The sequence below is a fragment of the Staurois parvus genome, unplaced genomic scaffold (genome assembly GCF_062004578.1).
Source record: "Staurois parvus isolate SC_StPar_1 unplaced genomic scaffold, SC_StPar_1.0 ptg002783l, whole genome shotgun sequence".
Classification (NCBI taxonomy): domain Eukaryota; kingdom Metazoa; phylum Chordata; class Amphibia; order Anura; family Ranidae; genus Staurois; species Staurois parvus.
The window spans coordinates 20114-46635 of NW_028320579.1; the positions used below are offsets into that span (position 1 = coordinate 20114).

The window sequence follows — 26522 nt, forward strand, 5'->3', positions numbered from 1 at the left end:
ATATAATTATATATTTTTAATACCGTAATGTATTAAAATATATAAATGTAAATAAATTACTGTATTAAAAATGTGTGTGTAAGTATGTATGTATGTGTATATTTCTAAAAAATTATATTAAAAAAAGTGTGTGTATGTATATATATTTTTTCTTTTTTTTTAATACAGTAATTTATTAAAAAAATAAATTATTTTTATACATATATACACACACACACATTTTTAATACAGTAATTTATTTACATTTATATATTTTAATACATTACGGTATTAAAAATATATAATTATATATATATATATATATATATATATATATATATATATATATATATATATATATTTATTTTATAATTAAATATATTTTTTTAATATACCTATTTATATATATACATACATACACACACACATTTTTTTTTTTTTAAATAAATATTTTACAAATATATTTATAAAAAAATGTAATATATATATATATATATATATATATATATATATATATATATATATATATATATATATATATAATTTTTTTTTTTTTTTTTTTTTAAATTAATAAGAAAAAACTATATCTCATTTAAAAGGGGAAAAAAAATATATATATGAGCCCATAATGTGTCTCTTCATTTCCATTGATCATCCTGCAGATCAGAAAACAACAAAGCATCCCCATAGGACTCTACCGCCACCTGCTGGAATGATTTCAGAACGCCCCTTTACATGTAAACTCCAACTAAATGCTATTCCGTTTGCTCGGTACGTCGTTCTATATCAGGGGACTCCAAACTACGGCCCTCCAGCTGTTGAAGTACTACAAGTCCCATTATGCCTCTGCCACTGGGAGTCTTGCCTGTGGCTGTCAGAGTCTTGTGAGGCCTCATGGGACTTGCAGTTCCTCAACACCTGGAGGGCCGTAGTTTGGAGACCCCTGGTCTATATCATAAGCAACTGACATTTTTTTTTAATCCTTGTTTCCTCCTTGGTGGAATCTCCGTGCTGCCGATCTCTCGCAGCCTCTTTACAGGTATTTCCTATCTTCAGTGCCCAGTTTCCCAATGGTGATTTCCGACACTAACCTTCCTATGAGCCCTAAAAATGGCCGGAACTTAACAGGCTTCACCTCTCCTAGACTTCTATAAGATTTTCCTCTGGGTTCGGGTTTACCAAATTTCACACAGGATTCCCCGGTCCCTCGGTGAATTGAACCCAGAAAGATTCACGCATCCTTAGTGTGGTTAGATCAAGATCCGAGTTTATTTACAGCATAGAATGTCCGTACAGCTTCATCAATGGAGTACATCGTCCATATTGTCATGATGTAATAAAGTTTTGTACATCTAGGACCACGTTGGTCAGTCGGTTAGCCAATCTATTCTCATCTTCATTGCCCTTCCCCCACCATTCCATTCTAGCCCCGGATAAGGTTGGCACTTACACTGTGTTCGGACCCAGGAGAAATTCTGCACTACATCATGGTGGGAGACCACATGGTTCTCCTCCTAACTGGACTGGGTTTGGGTCTGCACATTGTCTGTACTGCTTCATGGTAGGAGACCACATGGTCCTCCTCCTAACTGGACTGTGTTCAGGTCTGGACATTGTCTGCACTGCATCATGGTAGGAGACCACATGGTTCTCCTCCTAACTGGACTGTGTTCAGGTCTGGACACTGTCTGCACTGCATCTTGGTAATTGACCACATGGTCCTTCTAACTGGACTGTGTTCAGGTCTGGACATTGTCTGCACTGCATCTTGGTAGCTGACCACGTGGTTCTCCTAACTGGACTGTGTTCAGATCTGGACATTGTCTGCACTGCATCATGGTAGCTGACCACATGGTTCTCCTAACTGGACTGTGTTCAGGTCTGGACATTGTCTGCACTGCATCATGGTAGCTGACCACATGGTTCTCCTCCTAACTGGACTGTGTTCAGGTCTGGACATTGTCTGCACAGCATCATGGTTGGAGACCACATGGTCCTCCTTCTAACTGGACTTTGTCTGCACTGCATGATGGTAGGAGACCACATGGTCCTCCTCCTAACTGGACTCTGTCTGCACTGCATGATGGTAGGAGACCACATGGTCCTCCTCCTAAATGGACTGTGTTCAGGTCTGGACATTGTCTGCACTGCATCTTGGTAATTGACCACCTGATCCTCCTCCTAAATGGACTGTGTTCAGGTCTGGACATTTTCTGCAAGCCCATGCACTGCATCCTGGTGGAGACCACAGATTCCTCTATACCAAGAAGTATTTTGCAGTAGTTACAATGGAACCACAGAATAGCAAGGGGTCTCAGTGAGTATACCTGGGTCAGAATGGGGTTAAAGCTCTACGTCATGGCAGGAAGGTACATGGTCATCCTCCTCCTAATGTTAATATGTGTTTGGGCCTAGAGATTGTCCGCTAAACCAAAGCACTTCATCATGGAAGAAGACCACATTGTCCTCCTAACTGGCCTGTGTTCAGGCTTGGACATCATCTGCAAGCCCAAGCACTGCATCTGGGTAGGAAACCACATGGTCTTCCTCCTAATGTGACTGTGTCTGGACCTGAAGATCGTCTTCTAGGCCCAAGCACTGCCTTATGATAGGAAACCTCATGGTCTTCCTCCTAACTGGAGTATGTTCGCAGCTGGAGATTGTCCACTAGGCCAAAGCACTGCATCATGATAGGAAACCTCATGGTCTTCCTCCTAACTGGAGTATGTTCGCAGCTGGAGATTGTCCACTAGGCCAAAGCACTACATCATGATAGGAAACCTCATGGTCTTCCTCCTAACTGGAGTATGTTCGCAGCTGGAGATTGTCCACTAGGCCAAAGCACTGCATCATGATAGGAAACCTCATGGTCTTCCTCCTAACTGGAGTATGTTCGCATCTGGAGATTGTCCACTAGGCCAAAGCACTGCATCATGATAGGAAACCTCATGGTCTTCCTCCTTACTGGAGTATGTTCGCAGCTGGAGATTGTCCCCTAGGCCAAAGCACTGCATCATGATCGGAAACCTCTTGGTCTTCCTCCTAACTGGAGTATGTTCGCACCTGGAGATTGTCCACTAGGCCAAAGCACTGCATCATGATAGGAAACCTCATGGTCTTCCTCCTAACTGGAGTATGTTCGCACCTGGAGATTGTCCACTAGGCCAAAGCACTGCATCATGATAGGAAACCTCATGGTCTTCCTCCTAACTGGAGTATGTTCGCATCTGGAGATTGTCCACTAGGCCAAAGCACTGCATCATGATCGGAGACCACATGGTCTTCTTAAAGTTACTGTTTTCAGAACTGGAGAATATCCACTTGGCCAAAGCACTGCATCATTTGGAGATTAGGGCATGGGGGAGATTCAAGTAGAATGTATGGGGGTTGTAAGGGGCTTCTTGATTTTTAATGGCGGCCCTGCGTATTGGCACCCAGAAGAACCAATGATGGACAATCTGGAAAATAGGGCATAAGGACCTACTTGCCAATCCATTGATGTGGGGGGGAGGATTCAGGTAGGATGTATGGGGCTCCATGATTTATAATGGAAGCCCTGCATTCTAGTACATAGTAGAACCAATGATGGACAATCTGGAGAATAGGGCATGAGTACATATTGACCAATGTTTTGGGGGGTCTAAATTCAAAAAGGTTACGAACCCCTGATGGTAGGTCTTATCTTCTGGTTCTTGTGTCCTCACCCCTGCCGGTAACTGTCTCTTTTATGTTGTTCCTGGAGAGGCGACATTGAACAAACACTGGCCAGACCATGGCTTGCATGTTAATGCACATTACCAGAAATCAATGTCCCACCAAACTAACACCAGGAATGTCCATCCCAAAGTCCACCAGGAATGTCCATCCCAAGGTCCACCATGAATGTCCATTCCAATGTCCACCCTGAATGTCAATCCCTATGTCCACCCTGAGTGTCCACCCCTATGTCCACCATGAGTGTCCGTCCTAATGTTCACCATGAATGTCCGTCCCAAGGTCCACCATGAATGTCCATCCCAAGGTCCACCATGAATGTCCATCCCAAGGTCCACCATGAATGTCCATCCCAAGGTCTACGCTGAGTGTCCATCCCAAGGTCTACACTGAGTGTCCATCCCAATGTCTACGTTGTGTGTCCATCCCTATGTCAACCATGAATGTCCATCCCAAGGTCCACCATGAATGTCCATCCCAAGGTCCACCATGAATGTCCGTCCCAAGGTCCACCATGAATGTCCATCCCAAGGTCAACCATGAATGTCCATCCCAAGGTCAACCATGAATGTCCATCCCAAGGTCAACCATGAATGTCCATCCCAAGGTCTACGCTGAGTGTCCATCCCAAGGTCTACACTGAGTGTCCATCCCAATGTCTACGTTGTGTGTCCATCCCTATGTCAACCATGAATGTCCATCCCAAGGTCCACCATGAATGTCCATCCCAAGGTCCACCATGAATGTCCATCCCAAGGTCCACCATGAATGTCCATCCCAAGGTCTACCCTGAATGTCCATCGCAATGTCTACATTGTGTGTCCATCCTTATGTCAACCATGAACGTCCATCACAAAGCCCACCATGAATGTCCATCTCAATGTCCATCTTGAATGTCCATCCCAATGTCCAACAAGGACATGTCCATCTCAGTCTGCAGAATTCTACACATCGGAAGGGAACGGCGTCACACGATCTGCAGATCAGCGTTCTCTCCCAGTCCATATTTCGTCTTGTGTTCATGGAAGAGTCTGAGCAGAGCACGTTTATACATGCTGTGATAGCGGTCCACCACCTCTGGGCTGGGGTCTTTTATCTGAGGGACAGTGACCGGCTCCCCAACTATCCAAACACAAAAATAGAAAAAGAAGAAATGGATCAAAATTTCACTGCACACTGTGAGCTTCACACAATGTGCGTTAGAAGCTGCAGCAAGTCAGACAGAGCTCAGTTCCTGGCTGGAGGACATCTAGCATCATCTAGTGCATTCCTCCCCAGCCTGACTGTCCCTGGCCCCACCCCTTTCATTCGATTTCAGTTTTTGGAGGCTCAGCATCACATGTGGGTGTTACGTAGGGTGGTCTGCATGCAAGTACAGCCTGCCTTGGAACACCTACTCCTCCAGACTGATACTCACCTATCAAAGCATTTAGATATTTACATAAGTCCTCCCAAAGTTGATAGTATTGAGACCAAAGTTGTGGGCTAATATTGCGTCCACTGACACCAATGTTGGGGGTTATTATTGCGTCCACTGACACCAATGTTGGGGGTTATTATTGCGTCCACTGACACCAATGTTGGGGGTTATTATTGCGTCCACTGACACCAATGTTGGGGGTTATTATTGAGTCCACTGACACCAATGTTGGGGGTTATTATTGAGTCCACTGACACCAATGTTGGGGGTTATTATTGAGTCCACTGACACCAATGTTGGGGGTTATTATTGAGTCCACTGACACCAATGTTGGGGGTTATTATTGAGTCCACTGACACCAATGTTGGGGGTTATTATTGCGTCCACTGACACCAAAGTTGTGGGCTAATATTGCGTTCACTGACACCAATGTTGGGGGTTATTATTGAGTCCACTGACACCAATGTTGGGGGTTATTCTTGCGTCCACTGACACCAATGTTGGGGGTTATTATTGCTTCCACTGACACCAATGTTGAGGGTTATTATTGCATCCACTGACACCAATGTGGGGGGTTATTATTGCGTCCACTGACACCAATGTGGGGGGTTATTATTGCGTCCACTGACACCAATGTGGGGGGTTATTATTGCGTCCAATGACACCAATGTTGGGGGTTATTATTGCGTCCACTGACACCAATGCTGGGGGTTATTCTTGCGTCCACTGACACCAATGTTGGGGGTTATTATTGCATCCACTGACACCAATGTTGGGGGTTATTATTGTGTCCAGTGACACCAATGTTGGGGGTTATTATTCTGGAGGTGTTGTGGCCCACAGTTGAGGTCGGCTTTAATTCTCCAGTTGACCCTCCACTACCTTGGGGATTCCATACAGTGCCTGGAGAGGGGAAGTGCTCTGATTGGACACTGAACTCCAGAGACTTCAGCGGCCATCTTGGATTAGGGAACCTTTTATATAGGGGAAGCTGCTGTGTCATTTTCGCACACTTCTGGGCCAGGACCCCCAGGTGACGCAACATGTCTGCAGGAACTCAGATCCAGACCCAAAGGGGAGAAGAGCTGCTGCAGACAAGGATGGATGGAGGATTGGGCTAGGGGGGGCGGTACTATTAAAGGGCTTTTCTATCTCAATGCAGAGAACGCACCTTTTCCCTTTACAGCCACATTAATGAAGACAGCAGAGCCAATCATGTGATCAGATGTATTGATGGTGACACTTACCAACGGTGGTGATTGGCCGGGAGTACGGGATGAACCCCTTGGAGTCGGGCGACATCAGTCCTCGGCCGTAGAAGAAGCACGGAGCAAAGCCAAAGAGTTTCTGGAATTTGCACTGAAGTGAACGCAGGAAAGTTCCCTCCGAGAAATGGATCTGCTGGTAGAGGTCCGTCTCCCCGAAGGTGAAGGAGGGGACCAGATCCGCCCTGTACAGGGAGAAGAGAGCCGCCATCACCACAGACCCCAACAAGACGGGGGAGGGGCCAGTGGGGACAATACCTATCTCCTGCTCTGTGATTGGATCAAGACCACCGGACAGAACCCCAGGAATGGTCATCGTCTACCAGAAAGAGAAAATTCCCCTCTGAACTCTGCTAGTCCACTCTACACCTAGTAACCTGGAGTGAGCAGGATTGGAACACCTGAATCACATGATATAGAGGGGATTGGAACACCTGAATCACATGATATGGAGGGGAATGGAAGACCTAAATCACATGATATGGAGGGGATTGGAACACCTGAATCACATGATTGGGAAGGGATTGGAACACCTGAATCACATGATATGGAGGGGATTGGAACACTTGAATCACATAATATGGAGGAGATTGGTACACCTGAATCACATGATATGGAGGGGATTGGTACACCTGAATCACATGATATGGAGGGGATTGGAGCACCTGAATCACATGATTGGGAGGGGATTGGAACACCTGAATCACATGATATGGAGGGGATTGGTACACCTGAATCACATGATATGGAGGGGATTGGAACACCTGAATCACATGATATGGAGGGGATTGGAACACCTGAATCACATGATATGGAGGGGATTGGGACACCTGAATCACATGATTGGGAGGGGATTGGAACACCTGAATCACATGATATGGAGGGGATTGGAACACCTGAGTCACATGATATGGATGGGATTGGAACACCTGAATCACATGATATGGAGGGGATTGGAACACCTGAATCACATGATATGGAGGGGATTGGAACACCTGAATCACATGATATGGAGGGGATTGGAACACCTGAATCACATGATTGGGAGGGGATTGGAACACCTGAATCACATGATATGGAGGGGATTGGAGCACCTGAATCACATGATATGGAGGGGATTGGAGCACCTAAATCACATGATATGGAGGGCGGGGCCAATACTTTGGCCAATCTAGTGCATATAGAACATTCCGGTATTACTCACCCATACTCCAACGCCAATCGCACAAAGCCCCGCCTTCGGCTCAGAATGAGGGTTGTCACCCCCGGCTGGCAGGATAAGGACTCAGCGGCGCCACCTATGACAATAACCACGGCGTTGCCACGCCCCTTCTGGGACAGAGTATATCCAATCGCTTTTTGGGTCACCGGGCACAGGCCTGGGGGGGAGACACAACGGGGTGAGATCACATGATAAAACACAGCTGAGCCACATTTTGACTGCCCCTCACCCCCAACTGCTCCCCTAAAAGCTGGCCGGGGGGGGGGGGGGATAAAACAGTGAAATGCCTCTGAAAAGTGATTTAAGCACGGATCGCTGTTCGGAGGAGCAGCTCGTGTAGTCAGGTCATTTCCCGCCTATGGGGCATCTTTACGCTGGTCACATGACCTCTGCCCCGGGTTTCCTGTCTCTGGGTGTCTCCTTTCGCCTGCAGCATCCTGTGGAGTCACCCTTGTAGGCGGGGACTAGAGCTGTGTCTCCCTGCACTGTGCGCATCAATAGAAACACACAGCCTAGGATGACAAGGCGCCCCCCTGATCCTACTCCCTCCCCCTCCTCCCCCGTCCTCCCCCCTCTCAGGTGGGCTGTGGACTGCACTGTCCACTTTTAACCCTTTTTCCTGTGAAGACCAGAAGTTCAGGGAAGCAGCACCGAGGGAGCAGGAGCCAGCAGCACTGAACGTTCATACGCTCCTTGAAGGCAGGGACTAGAGTTGTGTCTCCCTGCGCTGTGCACATCAATAGAAACACACAGCCCCATAGCCTAGGATGACAAGGCACCCCCCTGATCCTACTCCCTCTCCTCTGCCCCCCGCCCCCCCTGACCCCGTCCTCCCCCGACTCAGGTGGGGTGTAGACTGCACTACCAGAAGTTCAGGGAAGCAGCACCGAGGGAGCAGGAACCAGCAGTAAAACGTTTTGAAAAAAGAAATAAAACTAAAAAAAGGTCCAGTATTTATAAAGCTTGTCTGAGAGTACAGAAAAAAAAAAGGGGGGCGGAGAGCTGAAATGACACACTGCAGAGTTCAGTGAGGAGAGTTCTGAGAGCTGATTGGAGGGAAGGGACACCTCCCCCTACACACGGCTCACAGGAGCAGAGCTGAGGCTGTCAATCAGGCTGGAGCTCCTCCCCCTGTCACCATTTATCTCTTGGTGTCAGAAGTGAGAGGAAGGAGGCAGCAGACACGCAGTTTGGTGCGTTTTTGCCACGTTTTTTCTGCGTTTTGCGATTTTTTTTTTCTTGTTGCCGGGCAGATTAAAACGCAAAACACCTCAAAAACGCACCAAAAATGCACTCCATGTTTTCTGCAGCGTCTCCATTGAAGTCTATAAAACAAAAAAGTCCCCGCCCCCTTATCTAAAAATCGCAGCGGGTGAAAACGCAGAAATGTGAACCCGTCCCATAGGAGACCACGATAAATGTGCTGCGCTGCTGTAAAACACTGCAGGATACTCATGGGTGTGACCCTGGACTTATGCAACTTGTCGTGCGACTTTGGGGGCCACAGATCGCAGGACAGGTGGCCCCCCCCCCATGTTTCCCAATGGGTACCATTCATTTCTGTGCGACTTCAAAATAGTTCCCGCACTACATTGGTCCGACTTTCCTGCGATTTGAGGGCCACAGACTTCAATGTAAACCCTCCGAAGTCGCACCTGAATGTTGTGCGTGCGTCTTGTGTGCGACTTTTATGCGAATTTAGTGCGACTTTGGATGAGTGTGACTTTTGTATGACTTTGGATGAGTGTGACTTTAGTGCGATTTTAGATTAGTGCGACTTGTGTGCGACTTTTTACAACAGAAACAATTATCATCGGTCGAAGCCAAAGTCACACTAAAGTCGCACTAATCTAAAATCGCACTAAAGTCACACTCATCCAAAGTCATACAAAAGTCACACTCATCCAAAGTCGCACTAAATTCGCATTAAAGTCGCTCTAAAGCTGCACTCATCCAAAGTAGCACAAAAGTCGCACTAAAGTCGCACAAAAGTCACAATCATCCAAAGTCATACAAAAGTCGCACAAAAGTCGAACTCATCCAAAGTCGCACTGAAGTCGCACACATCCAAAGTCGCACAAAAGTCACACTAAAGTCGCACTAAAGTCGCACAAAAGTCGCACTCATCCAAAGTCGCACAAAAGTCACAATCATCCAAAGTCATACAAAAGTCGCACAAAAGTCGAACTCATCCAAAGTCGCACTGAAGTCGCACACATCCAAAGTCGCACAAAAGTCACACTAAAGTCGCACTAAAGTCGCACAAAAGTCGCACTCATCCAAAGTCGCACTAAAGTTGCACCCATCCAAAGTAGCACAAAAGTCGCATTAAAGTCGCACAAAAGTCACAATCATCCAAAGTCGCACAAAAGTCGCACTAAAGTTGCACCCATCCAAAGTCACACTAAAGTCGCATTAGTCGCACAAAAGTCACAATCATCCAAAGTCGCACAAAAGTCGCACTAAAGTCGCACAAAAGTTGCACTCATCCAAAGTCGCACTAAATTCGCACTCATCCAAAGTCGCACAAAAGTCACACCAAAGTCGCACTCATCCAAAGCCATACAAAAGTCGCACAAAAGTCGCACAAAAGTCGCACTAAAGTCGCACAAAAGTCGCACTCATCCAAAGTCGCACAAAAGTTGTGCAAAAGTCACAATCATCCAAAGTCATACAAAAGTCGCACAAAAGTCGCACACATCCAAAGTCGCACTAAAGTCGCACAAAAGTCGCACAAAAGTCGCACTAAAGTTGCACTCATCCAAAGTCATACAAAAGTCGCACAAAAGTCGCACTCATCCAAAGTCGCACTGAAGTCGCACACATCCAAAGTCGCACAAAAGTCGCACTAAAGTCGCACAAAAGTCGCACTCATCCAAAGTCGCACTAAAGTTGCACCCATCCAAAGTAGCACAAAAGTCGCACTCATCCAAAGTTACACTAAAGTCGCATTAAAGTCGCACAAAAGTCACAATCATCCAAAGTCGCACAAAAGTCGCATTAAAGTCGCACAAAAGTCACAATCATCCAAAGTCGCACAAAAGTCGCACTAAAGTCGCACAAAAGTTGCACTCATCCAAAGTCGCACTAAATTCGCACTCATCCATCGTCGCACAAAAGTCGCACAAAAGTCACAATCATCCAAAGTCGCACAAAAGTCGCACAAAAGTCACAATCATCCAAAGTCATACAAAAGTCGCACAAAAGTCGCACACATCCAAAGTCGCACAAAAGTCACACTAAAGTCGCACTGAAGTCGCACAAAAGTCGCACTCATCCAAAGTTGCACTGAAGTCGCACACATCCAAAGTCGCACAAAAGTCACACTAAAGTCGCACTAAAGTCGCACAAAAGTCGCACTCATCCAAAGTCATACAAAAGTCGCACAAAAGTCGCACTCATCCAAAGTCATACAAAAGTCGCACAAAAGTCGCACACATCCAAAGTCGCACAAAAGTCGCACTAAAGTCGCACAAAAGTTGCACTAAAGTCACACTCATCCAAAGTCGCACAAAAGTCACACTCATCCAAAGTCGCACAAAAGTCGCACAAAAGTCACAATCATCCAAAGTCATACAAAAGTCGCACAAAAGTCGAACTCATCCAAAGTCGCACTAAAGTCATACAAAAGTCGCACTCATCCAAAGTCGCACAAAAGTCGCACCAAAGTCGCTCCAACATCGCACTCATCCAAAGTCGCACTGTAAAGTCACAATAAAAATCGCAGGCTTTAGAAGTCGCACAAGTGTGAATGGCCCCTCAGTGCTCCGGACTGAGACCAGCTCACACTACAGAGGGATGGGCCTTGTTCCTCTTTCACATCTGAGGTTCACCACTCATAACCCCGCCCACAGAGGACAGGCTCCGCCCCCTAGGGGCCGCGCAGAGGTGGGAGGTGAAGAGGACCCTCATCCCCCCTCATCCATTCATCAGACATCCCTGCACCCACCTCCGCTCATCATGTACTCGCGCAGGATCGGGAGTCGGAAGTTTCCCGCGAGCGTCGCCAGGTGCGGCCGAACTCCCGGGAATTTCTGCGAGAAGCCGGTGGATTCCGTCACGAAGTTGCAGAAGGCTCCGATGCAGAGGATTCCGTGCGGATGGGAGCCGATGATGTAATTGCGCCCCGCAGGGAGGGGGTGGGTCTTCACCAGCTGCGGGGACGGGAAGGCGACAACGTGAGCGACGGGAAGAGACATGCAAATTCAATCGCTGAAAACTCGCTTTCTGCAGCTCGGACTCCCCGGGGATCCCACCATGGAGGTCCTTGTTCAGGCACTTCCTGTTATAGGGTGACAACGCCCTGTCCCTGTCTACCAAATGTGCCTCTGTGTTGTCACCCTGGTGTGCAGGAGTGAGGGGGAGGAGCCAGTGCATCTGCGCAAGACTGAAGGGGAGGAGCCGGTACACCTGTGCAAGACTGAAGGGGAGGAGCCAGTACACCTGTGCAGGACTGGAGGGGAGGAGCCGGTACACCTGTGCAGGACTGGAGGGGAGGAGCCGGTACACCTGTGCAGGACAGGAGGGGAGGAGCCGGTACACCTATGCAGGACTGGAGGGGAGGAGTCGGTACACCTGTGCAGGACAGGAGGGGAGGAGCCGGTACACCTGCGCAAGACTGAAGGGGAGGAGCCGGTACACCTGCGCAAGACTGGAGGGGAGGAGCCGGTACACCTGTGCAAGACTGAAGGGGAGGAGCCAGGAGACCTGTGAAGGACTGAAGGGGAGGAGCCGGCACACCTGTGCAAGACTGAAGGGGAGGAGCCAGCACACCTGTGCAAGACTGAAGGGGAGGAGTCGGTACACCTGTGTAAGACTGAAGGGGAGGAGCCAGCACACCTGTGCAAGACTGAAGGGGAGGAGTCGGTACACCTGTGTAAGACTGAAGGGGAGGAGTTGGTACACCTGTGCAAGACTGAAGGGGAGGAGCCGGCACACCTGTGCAGGACTGGAGGGGAGGAGCCGGGACACCTGTGCAGGACTGGAGGGGAGGAGCTGGTACACCTGTGCAGGACTGGAGGGGAGGAGCCGGTACACCTGTGCAAGACTGGAGGGGAGGACGGAGGAGGACACAAAGTTCAGGTATAACACACACTGTACAATATTCTGAGACTGGGATACCTGTATAGGGAAGTAATCCCGAAAATGCTTCCAGAGGGACCAACTCCGCACCCAATCACTGCGCCGACCCCCTATAGACAGAAAGGAAACATCAGACAATTCTCCCCATGTTCTGCATCCATACACCCTGATCACATGGAAGGACAGCGCCATCTTTGTTCTGGTATCATCCAGGATCACCATCTACTTCCTGGGCGGAGTTCAGGTGTTCTTGGTGTTCACAAATGTCTGACACAGATCAACCCCTGCTACCGCCTCTCACCTTGTGACTAGCTACAAAGTTACAATGTATAGTCTGATCACTGGGGGAGGGGACTGAGGAAATGACTCCTCCTCCTCCTTCTACAAAGTTACAATGTACAGTCTGATCACTGGGGGGGGGAGACTGAGGAAATGACTCCTCCTCCTTCTACAAAGTTACAATGTACAGTCTGATCACTGGGGGAGGGGACTGAGGAAATGACTCCTCCTCCTCCTTCTACAAAGTTACAATGTACAGTCTGATCACTGGGGGGGGGGACTGAGGAAATGCCTCCTCCTCCTTCTACAAAGTTACAATGTACAGTCTGATCACTGGGGGAGGGGAGACTGAGGAAATGCCTCCTCCTCCTTCTACAAAGTTACAATGTACAGTCTGATCACTGGGGGAGGGGAGACTGAGGAAATGACTCCTCCTCCTTCTACAAAGTTACAATGTACAGTCTGATCACTGGGGGAGGAGACTGAGGAAATGACTCCTCCTCCTTCTACAAAGTTACAATGTACAGTCTGATCACTGGGGGAGGGGACTGAGGAAATGACTCCTCCTCCTTCTACAAAGTTACAATGTACAGTCTGATCACTGGGGGAGGGGACTGAGGAAATGCCTCCTCCTTCTACAAAGTTACAATGTACAGTCTGATCACTGGGGGAGGGGACTGAGGAAATGCCTCCCCCTGCCTGCAGCAGACTGATGACTTATGGATGGAGGAGTGTTTTGTACAGAAGACCCCGGCGCTGTATTGGTGGGATGGGGGGATTCTTCCTGGAGACGGGGGGTCACTGACAGGTCCTCTTTCATGGTCGGGTACAATGTGAAGATCTGTGGGCGGCGTATTTCCCATCATTCTACAGGTGAGACGTTACCTGCTTCAGGTGTGTCCCAGTCCAAGAGGAGCCAGCTCAGGTACGCGGCCGAGACCAGCCAGAGGTGGGTGAAGAAGAGGTAAGTGAAGGTCAGCAGGAACAGCAACCCTGGGGAGGAGACGGGGGAGGAGTCATGATCACACATGGGAGGAGTCATTGTCTGCAGATCACTGATGTCATACTATAACCAATGAGTGACCCGACACGTTTCTGGGGGGGAGGAGCCCCTTCTTCAGGGCTGCAGGACACGCCCGAGATGTACATCACCTGACTAGAGAGCCCAGCGCCATCTCCAGGAAGAGAGTCATGGATGGACTCCGATCACAGTGCAGCCAGTCTACCTTCCCACCGTTATTATTATTAATATATTATTATTATTTTATTATTATTACTATTATTATTATTATTATTATTATTGTTATTATTATTATTATTATATTATTATTATTATATTATTATTATTATTATTACTATTATTATTATTTTTTATTATTATTATTATTTTATTATTATTATTATTTTATTATTATTATTATTATTATTATATTATTATTATTATTGTTTTATTATTTTATTATTATTATTATTATTATTATTATTATTATTATTTTATTATTACTATTATATTATTATTATTATATTATTATTATTTTATTATTATTACTATTATTATTATTTTTTTATTATTATTATTATTATTTTATTATTATTATTATTATTATTATTATTATTATTATTATTATTACTATTATTATATTATTATTATTACTATTATTATATTATTATTATTATTATTATTATATTATTATTATTACTATTATTATATTATTATTATTACTATTATTATATTATTATTATTACTATTATTATTTTTTTATTATTATTTTATTATTATTTTTTTATTTTTACTATTATTATATTATTATTATTACTATTATTATTATTATTACTATTATTATATTATTATTATTGCCATTATTATTAATGGATTATATTGTTATTATTATTATTAGGGTTTTTTGTTTATTATTATAGTAATAATAATATAATAACAATAATAATAAAAATAATCTTCAGAATAATATTATTATTATTAATAATAATCTTTTTTGTTTATAATAATAACATCAAATAATATTATCATTTTGAAGATTATTATATTATTATTATTTTATTGTTATTATTTATATTATTATATTGTTGTTGTTATTATTGTTGATAATAATAATAACAATAATAATATTACTATGATTATTTTTTATTTATTTAATTATTATTATTATTATCATTGTTTTGGTGTCTTGCTTCTTCCTCCATACTCGGGGTCCTTGGGCCTCTCCATTCTTCCTCCATACTCGGGGTCCTTGGGCCTCTCCATTCTTCCTCCATACTCGGAGTCCTTGGTTTCCAAATGAGATGCAAAAGTTGCTCTCATCAGAAAAGAGGACTTTGGACCACTGAGCACCAGACCAGGTCTGTTTTTCTTTAGCCCAGGTAAGACGCTTCTGACATTGTTTGTTGTTCAGGAGCGGCTTGACAAGAGGAATACGACATCTGAAGTCCATGTCCAGGATCCGTCTGTGTGTGGTAGCTCTTGATGCACTGACTCCAGCCTCAGTCCACTCCTTGTGAAAGTCCCCAACACTTTTGAATGGCCTTTTCCTGACAATCCTCTCCAGGCTGCGGTCATCCCTGCTGCTTGTGCACCTTTTTCTTCCACACTTTTCCCTTCCACATAACTCTCTATTAATGTGCTTTGATACAGCACTTTGGGAACATCCAACTTCCTCTGCAATTCCCTTTTGAGGCTTTCCCTCCTTATGGAGGGTGTCAGTGATGGTGTCAGGTCAGCAGTCTTTCCCATGATTGTGATTCCTACAGAACCAGACTGAGAGACCATTTAAAGGCTCAGGAACCCTTTGCAGGTGTTATGGCTGAATGAGCTGATTAGAGTGGGACACTTTGAGCCGAGATTATTCCACCTTTTCACAATATTCTCATTTTCTGAGATTGTGGATTTGGGGTTTTCATGAGCTGTAAGCCATAATCATCACAATGATGACAAATCACGGCTTGAACTATCATGCTTTGCATGTAATGAGTCTCATATATTTAAAAGAAGGTAAGTAATAGGTCCACCTGCGCTGCTAAGCCTACAATATATAATATATAATAAAGAAACAGCTGCCAACATCCAATCCTAACCTTTTAAATGGACATATAGGTATACAAATAATCAATAGTGATGCAGCGCTGATATAATTAACAATAGAGTGGATTTCAACCGTGAGAAGAAAGTGAATACGGTGTTATACAGCCCGCACAAACACAGCACACAATAATTCCCTCTATAATATATAATTGCTGTTTGTAGATATAAATGCAGTCCACAGTATATATAGATGAATAAATCAGTTCTTAGAGGACACACATGCTTCTGTGCTGGTGCAAAGTGGTAGGTGACAATCCTTGAATGGCTAGCATGCCCGCTCACCTTCCCCCTGCGACCCACAGGGGCCAAAAAGCCTGCCGGGTCACACCTTGACCCTATGCGTTATCTCCAGGTGCAACACAATCTTCACTCTCCAGTACTCTCTCCTTCACCATCTGCTATTCCCCCTGAATAGGTACCGCTGTACGTGTATTCAAAAAGCTCATAGGATGGTGATAATCATGGAACAAAAACACAAAGATCCTCCATAGTGTAACACTGTATATCACGTTTATTCCTTAAAAAACGCCAAGTCACAACTCACATTTCAGCAGATGAAAAAATCGCTTGTAACACCTCTCATGGGTGTACTGAGGCACTCTGGTGTAGCAAGATGGCGCCAACCCGGAAGTGCGTCACCACGTCACTACGTCACATCTACGCGTTACGCCACGCCCCTCGTAGCTTCGTCAGGATAGTGTCATGGTCATTTCCCCTGGTATTTATAGCGGGATCTTGTTGTCCATTTGTCGGTAGTTATGTCAATCATCACGGCCATTTTGTCGAAGTCGCGATATTAAGGGACATTATACCGCAGCCATTTTCTTATAGTTTTCCATTTCTATATTATGATTACTTAATTCACTGCCGCAACCCAACGTGACTGCTAAATGGAATAACCCTTAAGATGTTAATTATCGTATTCTAACCGGTAAAAGGTCCTTATTATAGTCCTATATGCCCAAAATAGTATCTTCGTTAATAATAGATTTATTCAATCTACTCTTTACCGTGGTGTGTGATGCTGCTATTCCTTGGTGATAAGCCAAATATAACTGTCGTAACTGTTTGATTTAAAATTTGTAATATCATTAAAAAATACATAAAATGACAATTTTATTAATATAATATAAAAAATAAAGTCTTTTTACTAGAAAAGCGTAAAAACGCACGACGATAAAAAATGGAATTACCAGACTGGCACAGTATGCCCATGAGGGATGTACTTATCAAAGCATATCAATATAAAACAATTAAAAATCGCTAATGAAACAGTTCAGATCAAATTCCACATTCAACCCTTTTGGGGCTTGGTTTTGTAGAACATATATCCACTTTGACTCCATTTTACTCAGTGTGCGGATCTTGTGGCTCCCACGCCAATGTTTTTTGTATCTTTCTATACCCCAAAATTGTAGTTCTGCTGGATCTTCATTGTGGCATATTGCAAAGTGTTTGGATACGCTATGTTTGGGGAAGCCCTTTCTTATGTTCTGAACGTGTTCCCTTATCCGCTTCCAGAGAGGTCTTTTGGTGCGTCCAATGTACTGAAATCCACATTTGCACTGTAATCCATATACCACCCCCTCCGTTTTACATGTTATGAAGTCATTGATCTTGAATTCTTCTCCACTAATAGTTGATTTAAAATTAGACCTTTTCTTATTCAGCCCTTTTACAGCTTTACATGCATAACATTTTTTGCAAGGAAAAAATCCATTTGTATCTAAAAACGTAACCTTTTTATTTTTAACAGGTGGATTTACTATATTTTTCACTACTTTATCTCCTACATTAGGTGCCTTTCTGTATACGAATCTTGGTTGCTGTGATATTATTTTGTTCAATGTATGATCCATTTTTAAAATAGGCCAATGCCTTCTAAAAATTTGCTCCACCTTTCTATATTGGCTGTTAAAATCCAGGATCAACATAGGTTCATCTGTAAAGGCCCGGTCATTAACCCTATCCTCCAAGAGTATCTGCCTATCCATATTGGACACCCCCCTAATCTGGGCTTTAATACGTTCCTCTTTATACCCTTTTGCTGTAAATCTTTTTTCCATGATATTAACCTGTTGTTGGTAGTCTTCTTCATGTGTGCAATTGCGTCTCAACCTAATGAACTGACCCTTAGGGATATTCAAAAGCCAGGGTGGGTAATGACAACTGTCCAAAGGTATGTATCCATTACGGTCCACTTCTTTATAAAAGTTACGTGTGTAAACATTCAATTCCCTAATGGAAATTTCCAAATCCAAGTATTGGATGTTTTCTACACTATGGATCCACGTAAAACTAATGTTTTTATTATTGTTGTTGAGTGTATCTAGAAATTCCAATAAATCAGATTCATTTCCTTCCCATATCATAAAGATATCGTCTATATATCTTTTATAGACTATCAGTTGTGTAGGGCTTTGTCCATATATACTCTCTTCCTCCCATTGGGCCATAAATATGTTAGCCACACTAGGGGCAAACCTCGCCCCCATGGCTACACCCTTAGTTTGTTTGTAGAACTTATCACCATGCCAAAAGTAATTGTGTGTAAGACAATACTGTAGGGCTTCTAGAATATATTTCCGTTGTTTCCACTTCAATTGACTATATTCCCTAAGGCCCCAGCTCACTGCTGATAGTGCCTCCTCATGGTCAATAATTGTATATAAAGATGAAACATCTCCACTTACTAATATTCTATTCTGCCCTGGTTCTAATTTATCCAAGGTTTGGATTAAATATTTGGTGTCACGCAGATATGATTTCGTATTCTTTACCAATGGTTGTAAGTGGATATCCAGGTACTGACCCATCCTTGCCATAATGGACTGTATTCCACTCACTATAGGTCTTCCTGGTGGATTTACCATATCCTTATGGATTTTTGGCAGTGTATATATTATTGGTATTCTACAAGCTTCCGGGATAAGGTATTTCGCTTCTTTCTTATTAAGAATACTTAATTCTTCTCCCTTTTTCACTATCTTTTCTAGCTCTCTTTTATATTGAAATGTAGGATCTTTACTCAACACCATATATGTAGTAGAGTCAGCTAGCTGTTTACCAAGTTCTTCCAAATAATACTCCTTTGACAGGATGACAATACCTCCACCCTTATCGGCTGGTCTGATGATGATATCATCTCTCTTGGACAATCTATTCAGTCCTATTTTTAATCCCATATTATTCCGAGTTTTGGGTAAATGTAGTTTCTCTAGGTCAGCATTGACCAATCTCTTAAACACCTCAATCTGATTATTATTATTAATGTGCGGGTTGAATAGTGATTTATTCCTTAGCTGTGTATGCATACTAGGGCCACCAGTTTCGGTGTGGTGGGACATACTAACACATGAAAAATACCTTAAGGATGGTTTAGTACCAAGACGTCTAAGGTGGGATGTTCCCATCAATGACGGGCTGACAGACCAGGAATCAATAGAAGAGTGGTATGGTTTTTTTCAAGAAAAGAGTTTGGAGTTAGTTAGATTTTTATTAAAAAGAAAGCAGAAAAAGATGAGACACTTGGATACACAAATAGGAGAAATTAAAAATCAACTTGAAGAGCATAAAGAATCTATAGAGGTAATCAATCTCACCAAAAGATTAAATAAAGATTTAGAAATGGTGGATGTAGAAGTTAAAACCAGAAAATCTAAGAAGTATAAGAGGGACCTCAATGATTATAAAAATGATCAAGCCTTCAAGTGGCAAATTACATCTAAAGATGTAGAAGTAAGCTTTACCAATAGCACTCCAATAAAAGAATATAGAACAGAGAGAAACAAAGATCCAGTAGTGACACATATGGAACCCCCGAGGGCACCATATCAAAACAAATATCAGAATCACTCTACACCTAAGTTTCGCACTCCACAGCAGAAATGGAAACCTGGTATGAAAGGGACACATAACTTTAGACCACAAGGAGGGAGGGGAAAAGGGAAACCCCCCTATAAACCATATAACAACCACCAAATGGGTTGGAACCATCAAAATGGGGGAAGTTTCCGTCCCTATCAAGGGAGAGGTGACCATTATCAGTACCAGCGAAGCCCGAGACAAGAATATGAGAGATGGTATCCCCCTAGAGATGATAGGCGAAGTCCCATACCATTATCTAACAGATATGATCCCATTCGTGATGAGTATAACCAGAGAGATTTTTTAGAGAGATGCCAAATGGAGAGGAGCCCGAGACCAGACAGAGGGAGAAGCCCAGGAAGAGGAGGGGATGCAGAGCAGGGTTCAAAACACAAAAGAAAAAGAGAGTATTAGGGGAAGGAATTTTTAACCTGAGTGAAAAGATCCTAACTTCAGAAGAACTTCAAGTATTGGACAAAGGTTTAAAATTTGCCCCGCCTAAACCTGCTGACAAATTCAGTATTTTTATTGATATACAGAAATTTATAAGAAAGCTAAATATTAAGAAATACTTTTTAGATCAAACCGGAAAAAAATTGAGTACTAATACCATTGGTGGCCCTAGTATGCATACACAGCTAAGGAATAAATCACTATTCAACCCGCACATTAATAATAATAATCAGATTGAGGTGTTTAAGAGATTGGTCAATGCTGACCTAGAGAAACTACATTTACCCAAAACTCGGAATAATATGGGATTAAAAATAGGACTGAATAGATTGTCCAAGAGAGATGATATCATCATCAGACCAGCCGATAAGGGTGGAGGTATTGTCATCCTGTCAAAGGAGTATTATTTGGAAGAACTTGGTAAACAGCTAGCTGACTCTACTACATATATGGTGTTGAGTAAAGATCCTACATTTCAATATAAAAGAGAGCTAGAAAAGATAGTGAAAAAGGGAGAAGAATTAAGTATTCTTAATAAGAAAGAAGCGAAATACCTTATCCCGGAAGCTTGTAGAATACCAATAATATATACACTGCCAAAAATCCATAAGGATATGGTAAATCCACCAGGAAGACCTATAGTGAGTGGAATACAGTCCATTATGGCAAGGATGGGTCAGTACCTGGATATCCACTTACAACCATTGGTAAAGAATACGAAATCATATCTGCGTGACACCAAACATTTAATCCAAACCTTGGATAAATTAGAACCAGGGCAGAATAGAATATTAGTAAGTGGAGATGTTTCATCTTTATATACAATTATTGACCATGAGGAGGCATTATCGGCAGTGAGCTGGGGCCTTAGGGAATATAGTCAATTGAAGTGGAAACAACGGAAATATATTCTAGAAGCCCTACAGTATTGTCTTACACACAATTACTTTTGGCATGGTGATAAGTTCTACAAACAAACTAAGGGTGTAGCCATGGGGGCGAGGTTTGCCCCTAGTGTGGCTAACATATTTATGGCCCAATGGGAGGAAGAGAGTATATATGGACAAAGCCCTACACAACTGATAGTCTATAAAAGATATATAGACGATATCTTTATGATATGGGAAGGAAATGAATCTGATTTATTGGAATTTCTAGATACACTCAACAACAATAATAAAAACATTAGTTTTACGTGGATCCATAGTGTAGAAAACATCCAATACTTGGATTTGGAAATTTCCATTAGGGAATTGAATGTTTACACACGTAACTTTTATAAAGAAGTGGACCGTAATGGATACATACCTTTGGACAGTTGTCATTACCCACCCTGGCTTTTGAATATCCCTAAGGGTCAGTTCATTAGGTTGAGACGCAATTGCACACATGAAGAAGACTACCAACAACAGGTTAATATCATGGAAAAAAGATTTACAGCAAAAGGGTATAAAGAGGAACGTATTAAAGCCCAGATTAGGGAGGTGTCCAATATGGATAGGCAGATACTCTTGGAGGATAGGGTTAATGACCGGGCCTTTACAGATGAACCTATGTTGATCCTGGATTTTAACAGCCAATATAGAAAGGTGGAGCAAATTTTTAGAAGGCATTGGCCTATTTTAAAAATGGATCGTACATTGAACAAAATAATATCACAGCAACCAAGATTCGTATACAGAAAGGCACCTAATGTAGGAGATAAAGTAGTGAAAAATATAGTGAATCCACCTGTTAAAAATAAAAAGGTTACGTTTTTAGATACAAATGGATTTTTTCCTTGCAAAAAATGTTATGCATGTAAAGCTGTAAAAGGGCTGAATAAGAAAAGGTCTAATTTTAAATCAACTATTAGTGGAGAAGAATTCAAGATCAATGACTTCATAACATGTAAAACGGAGGGGGTGGTATATGGATTACAGTGCAAATGTGGATTTCAGTACATTGGACGCACCAAAAGACCTCTCTGGAAGCGGATAAGGGAACAAGTTCAGAACATAAGAAAGGGCTTCCCCAAACATAGCGTATCCAAACACTTTGCAATATGCCACAATGAAGATCCAGCAGAACTACAATTTTGGGGTATAGAAAGATACAAAAAACATTGGCGTGGGAGCCACAAGATCCGCACACTGAGTAAAATGGAGTCAAAGTGGATATATGTTCTACAAAACCAAGCCCCAAAAGGGTTGAATGTGGAATTTGATCTGAACTGTTTCATTAGCGATTTTTAATTGTTTTATATTGATATGCTTTGATAAGTACATCCCTCATGGGCATACTGTGCCAGTCTGGTAATTCCGTTTTTTATCGTCGTGCGTTTTTACGCTTTTCTAGTAAAAAGACTTTATTTTTTATATTATATTAATAAAATTGTCATTTTATGTATTTTTTAATGATATTACAAATTTTAAATCAAACAGTTACGACAGTTATATTTGGCTTATCACCAAGGAATAGCAGCATCACACACCACGGTAAAGAGTAGATTGAATAAATCTATTATTAACGAAGATACTATTTTGGGCATATAGGACTATAATAAGGACCTTTTACCGGTTAGAATACGATAATTAACATCTTAAGGGTTATTCCATTTAGCAGTCACGTTGGGTTGCGGCAGTGAATTAAGTAATCATAATATAGAAATGGAAAACTATAAGAAAATGGCTGCGGTATAATGTCCCTTAATATCGCGACTTCGACAAAATGGCCGTGATGATTGACATAACTACCGACAAATGGACAACAAGATCCCGCTATAAATACCAGGGGAAATGACCATGACACTATCCTGACGAAGCTACGAGGGGCGTGGCGTAACGCGTAGATGTGACGTAGTGACGTGGTGACGCACTTCCGGGTTGGCGCCATCTTGCTACACCAGAGTGCCTCAGTACACCCATGAGAGGTGTTACAAGCGATTTTTTCATCTGCTGAAATGTGAGTTGTGACTTGGCGTTTTTTAAGGAATAAACGTGATATACAGTGTTACACTATGGAGGATCTTTGTGTTTTTGTTCCATGATTATCACCATCCTATGAGCTTTTTGAATACACGTACAGCGGTACCTATTCAGGGGGAATAGCAGATGGTGAAGGAGAGAGTACTGGAGAGTGAAGATTGTGTTGCACCTGGAGATAACGCATAGGGTCAAGGTGTGACCCGGCAGGCTTTTTGGCCCCTGTGGGTCGCAGGGGGAAGGTGAGCGGGCATGCTAGCCATTCAAGGATTGTCACCTACCACTTTGCACCAGCACAGAAGCATGTGTGTCCTCTAAGAACTGATTTATTCATCTATATATACTGTGGACTGCATTTATATCTACAAACAGCAATTATATATTATAGAGGGAATTATTGTGTGCTGTGTTTGTGCGGGCTGTATAACACCGTATTCACTTTCTTCTCACGGTTGAAATCCACTCTATTGTTAATTATATCAGCGCTGCATCACTATTGATTATTAGTCTCATATATTAGTTTCACCTTTTAAGTTGCTGAACTGAAATAAATGAACTTTAGTACCAGATTCTCATTTTTACAGTTTCACCTGTAAAGCTGCATTGTAAAGTCACGTAAAAGTCGCATAAAAGTCACATTGTAAAGTCGCATAAAAGTTGCCTAGAAGTTGCATCAAAACACATTGTAAAGTCACATAAAAGTCGCATAAAAGTCACATTGTAAAGTCGCATAAAAGTCGCATCAAGTCACATTGTAAAGCTGCATTGTAAAGTCGCATGTGGGAATACAGCCTACAATACAGAGAGACTCACCCATCAGCAGGAAGGAGAAGATCCACTGTACTATGACCAGGATCTGCAGACAGGACCGGCGGTGCTCCTGGGGCGGTGTGGCAGCGGCGGAGATGGAGCGCAGCGCAGATCGCAGAGTCAGACGGCTTCCTAAAACACACAATGCGACAATCATGTTCCCCAGTACTAGGAGAAGGAGGGGGGGAGGGGGCGCAGCCAGGGTTTGCACATGTGCCAAAAAGACAACACTTGGATACAGCAAAGAAGGGTGAGACCCCCTGCCAGGTATATGGGACCCCCCCGCCAGGTATCCAGGACACCCCCTGCCAGGTATATGGGACCCCCCCCCTGCCAGGTATCCAGGAACCCCCCCCCCCTCCGTAGACAGTCATCACAGGAAGCGGACACAACACACGCAGGACTGAGGGGCTGAACTCATTGAGGAAATGCGATAATCAGAACCATAATCTGATGTGTCTGCAATCAACACTCCGCTGTATAGCGCCCCCTCCTGTCCTTTTCCCTCCAACGTTTATTGCAGCAACTATCAGGAGTTTGCGTTAGAAATTGCATGTGTAGCCGTGTAATGCGTCGCAATAACATATCATGCAACACGAGACACTATTGACATGTGTTGTATGTGCGTGTTATAAAAGCCCATGGGAAGTATGGACACACGCGGTACTTCCCCTGTTGCATTTTAGTGCATTTCCCATGCGCCACCATTGTCACTTCCCATGCATCGCCATTGTCATCTCCCATGTGCCACCATTGTCATCGCCCATGCACCACCATTGTCACTTCCCATGCACCACCATTGTCACTTCCCATGCACCACCATTGTCATCTCCCATGCACCACCATTGTCACTTCCCATGCATCGCCATTGTCATCTCCCATGTGCCACCATTGTCATCGCCCATGCACCACCATTGTCACTTCCCATGCACCACCATTGTCACTTCCCATGCATCACCATTGTCATCTCCCATGCACCACCATTGTCATCGCCCATGCACCACCATTGTCACTTCCCATGCACCACCATTGTCACTTCCCATGCACCACCATTGTCATCTCCCATGAACCACCATTGTCACTTCCCATGCATCACCATTGTCATCTCCCATGCGCCACCATTGTCATCTCCCATGCGCCACCATTGTCACTTCCCATGCATCGCCATTGTCATCTCCCATGCGCCACCATTGTCGTTTCCCATGCGCCACCATTGCCGTTTCCCATGCGCCACCATTGTTGTTTCCCATGCATTGCCATTGTAATTTCCCATGCGCCACCATTGTCACTTCCCATGCACCACCATTGTCATCTCCCATGCGTCACCATTGTCATTTCCAATACACCACCATTGTCATTTCCCATGCGCCACCATTGTCATCTCCCATGCACCACCATTGTCATCTCCCATGCACCACCATTGTCATCTCCCATGCGTCACCATTGTCATTTCCAATACACCACCATTGTCATTTCCCATGCGCCACCATTGTCATCTCCCATGCGCCACCATTGTCACTTCCCATGTGCCAGCATTGTCATCTCCCATGTGCCACCATTGTCACTTCCCATGTATCGCCACCATTGTCATCTCCCATGCGCCACCATTATCACTTCCCATGCGCCACCATTGTCACTTCCCATGCGCCACCATTGTCGTTTCCCATGCATCGCCATTGTCATCTCCCATGCGCCACCATTGTCATTTCCCATGCACCACCATTGTTGTTTCCCATGCGCCACCATTGTCATTTCCCATGCGCCACCATTGTCATTTCCCATGCATCACCATTGTCTTTTTCCATGCGCCACCATTGTCATTTCCCATGCATCACCATTGTCTTTTTCCATGCGCCGCCATTGTCGTTTCCCATGCGCCACCATTGTCATTTCCCATGCATCACCATTGTCATTTCCCATGCATCACCATTGTCTTTTCCCATGTGCCGCCATTGTCATTTCCCATGCATTCCCATTGACTATAATGTAATGCGCAGGAACACACGCAGCGCACTCACAAGACCGATGCGAAGAGCTTCACAGATAATAGTACGGAGGACGCCATCATCCCGCATATGGCGCACAGAACGCAGTGATGTGAATGAGCCCCAACTCTAGGGGGGGCACGTGATATAAAGCACAGCAACGCGCATGTCATCCAACTTACTGCCTAAGTCCCGGGAATACGCCGCAATGATGGTCTTCATGGCTTCAAATCTTCACCGTCAATCTTTTTTATTTTCGTCACAGCGGCGCGGTCCTAAAAAATATTTGACGCAACTTCTGGGATCACGTGGAGGCAACTTGGCACCCGGCCTCCATGTTACCTAGAGGAAGTCATGTGCGTGCGTAAATCGCTGACCGTCCTCCA

At 43.8% G+C, this 26522-nt stretch overlaps 1 protein-coding gene across 1 annotated transcript; it reads right to left on the bottom strand.

Moving 5' to 3' along the window:
* Window positions 1-1229: 1229 nt before the first annotated feature.
* LOC149429134 (diacylglycerol O-acyltransferase 2-like) lies at window positions 1230-26522 on the bottom strand. The gene is made up of 8 exons (XM_089666693.1): window positions 26319-26522; window positions 24155-24283; window positions 13847-13954; window positions 12722-12792; window positions 11550-11754; window positions 7583-7757; window positions 6361-6563; window positions 1230-4815 (listed from the first exon to the last, which is right to left on the bottom strand). Exons 1-8 carry the CDS (start codon window positions 26356-26358, stop codon window positions 4661-4663), a joined length of 1086 nt encoding a protein of 361 aa, XP_089522819.1. The 5' UTR covers window positions 26359-26522; the 3' UTR covers window positions 1230-4660.

Excerpts from the sequence above, each read along its gene's own strand:
- LOC149429134 (XM_089666693.1), bottom strand. The coding sequence starts at position 26,358 with ATGAAGACCATCATTGCGGCGTATTCCCGGGACTTAGGCA. Across the intron at positions 13,955-24,154 it reads CTTCTCCTTCCTGCTGATGG|GGTTGCTGTTCCTGCTGACC; the intron begins GTGAGTCTCTCT and ends TCTCCTCCCCAG. Across the intron at positions 7,758-11,549 it reads CGAGTACATGATGAGCGGAG|GCCTGTGCCCGGTGACCCAA; the intron begins GTGGGTGCAGGG and ends TCTCCCCCCCAG.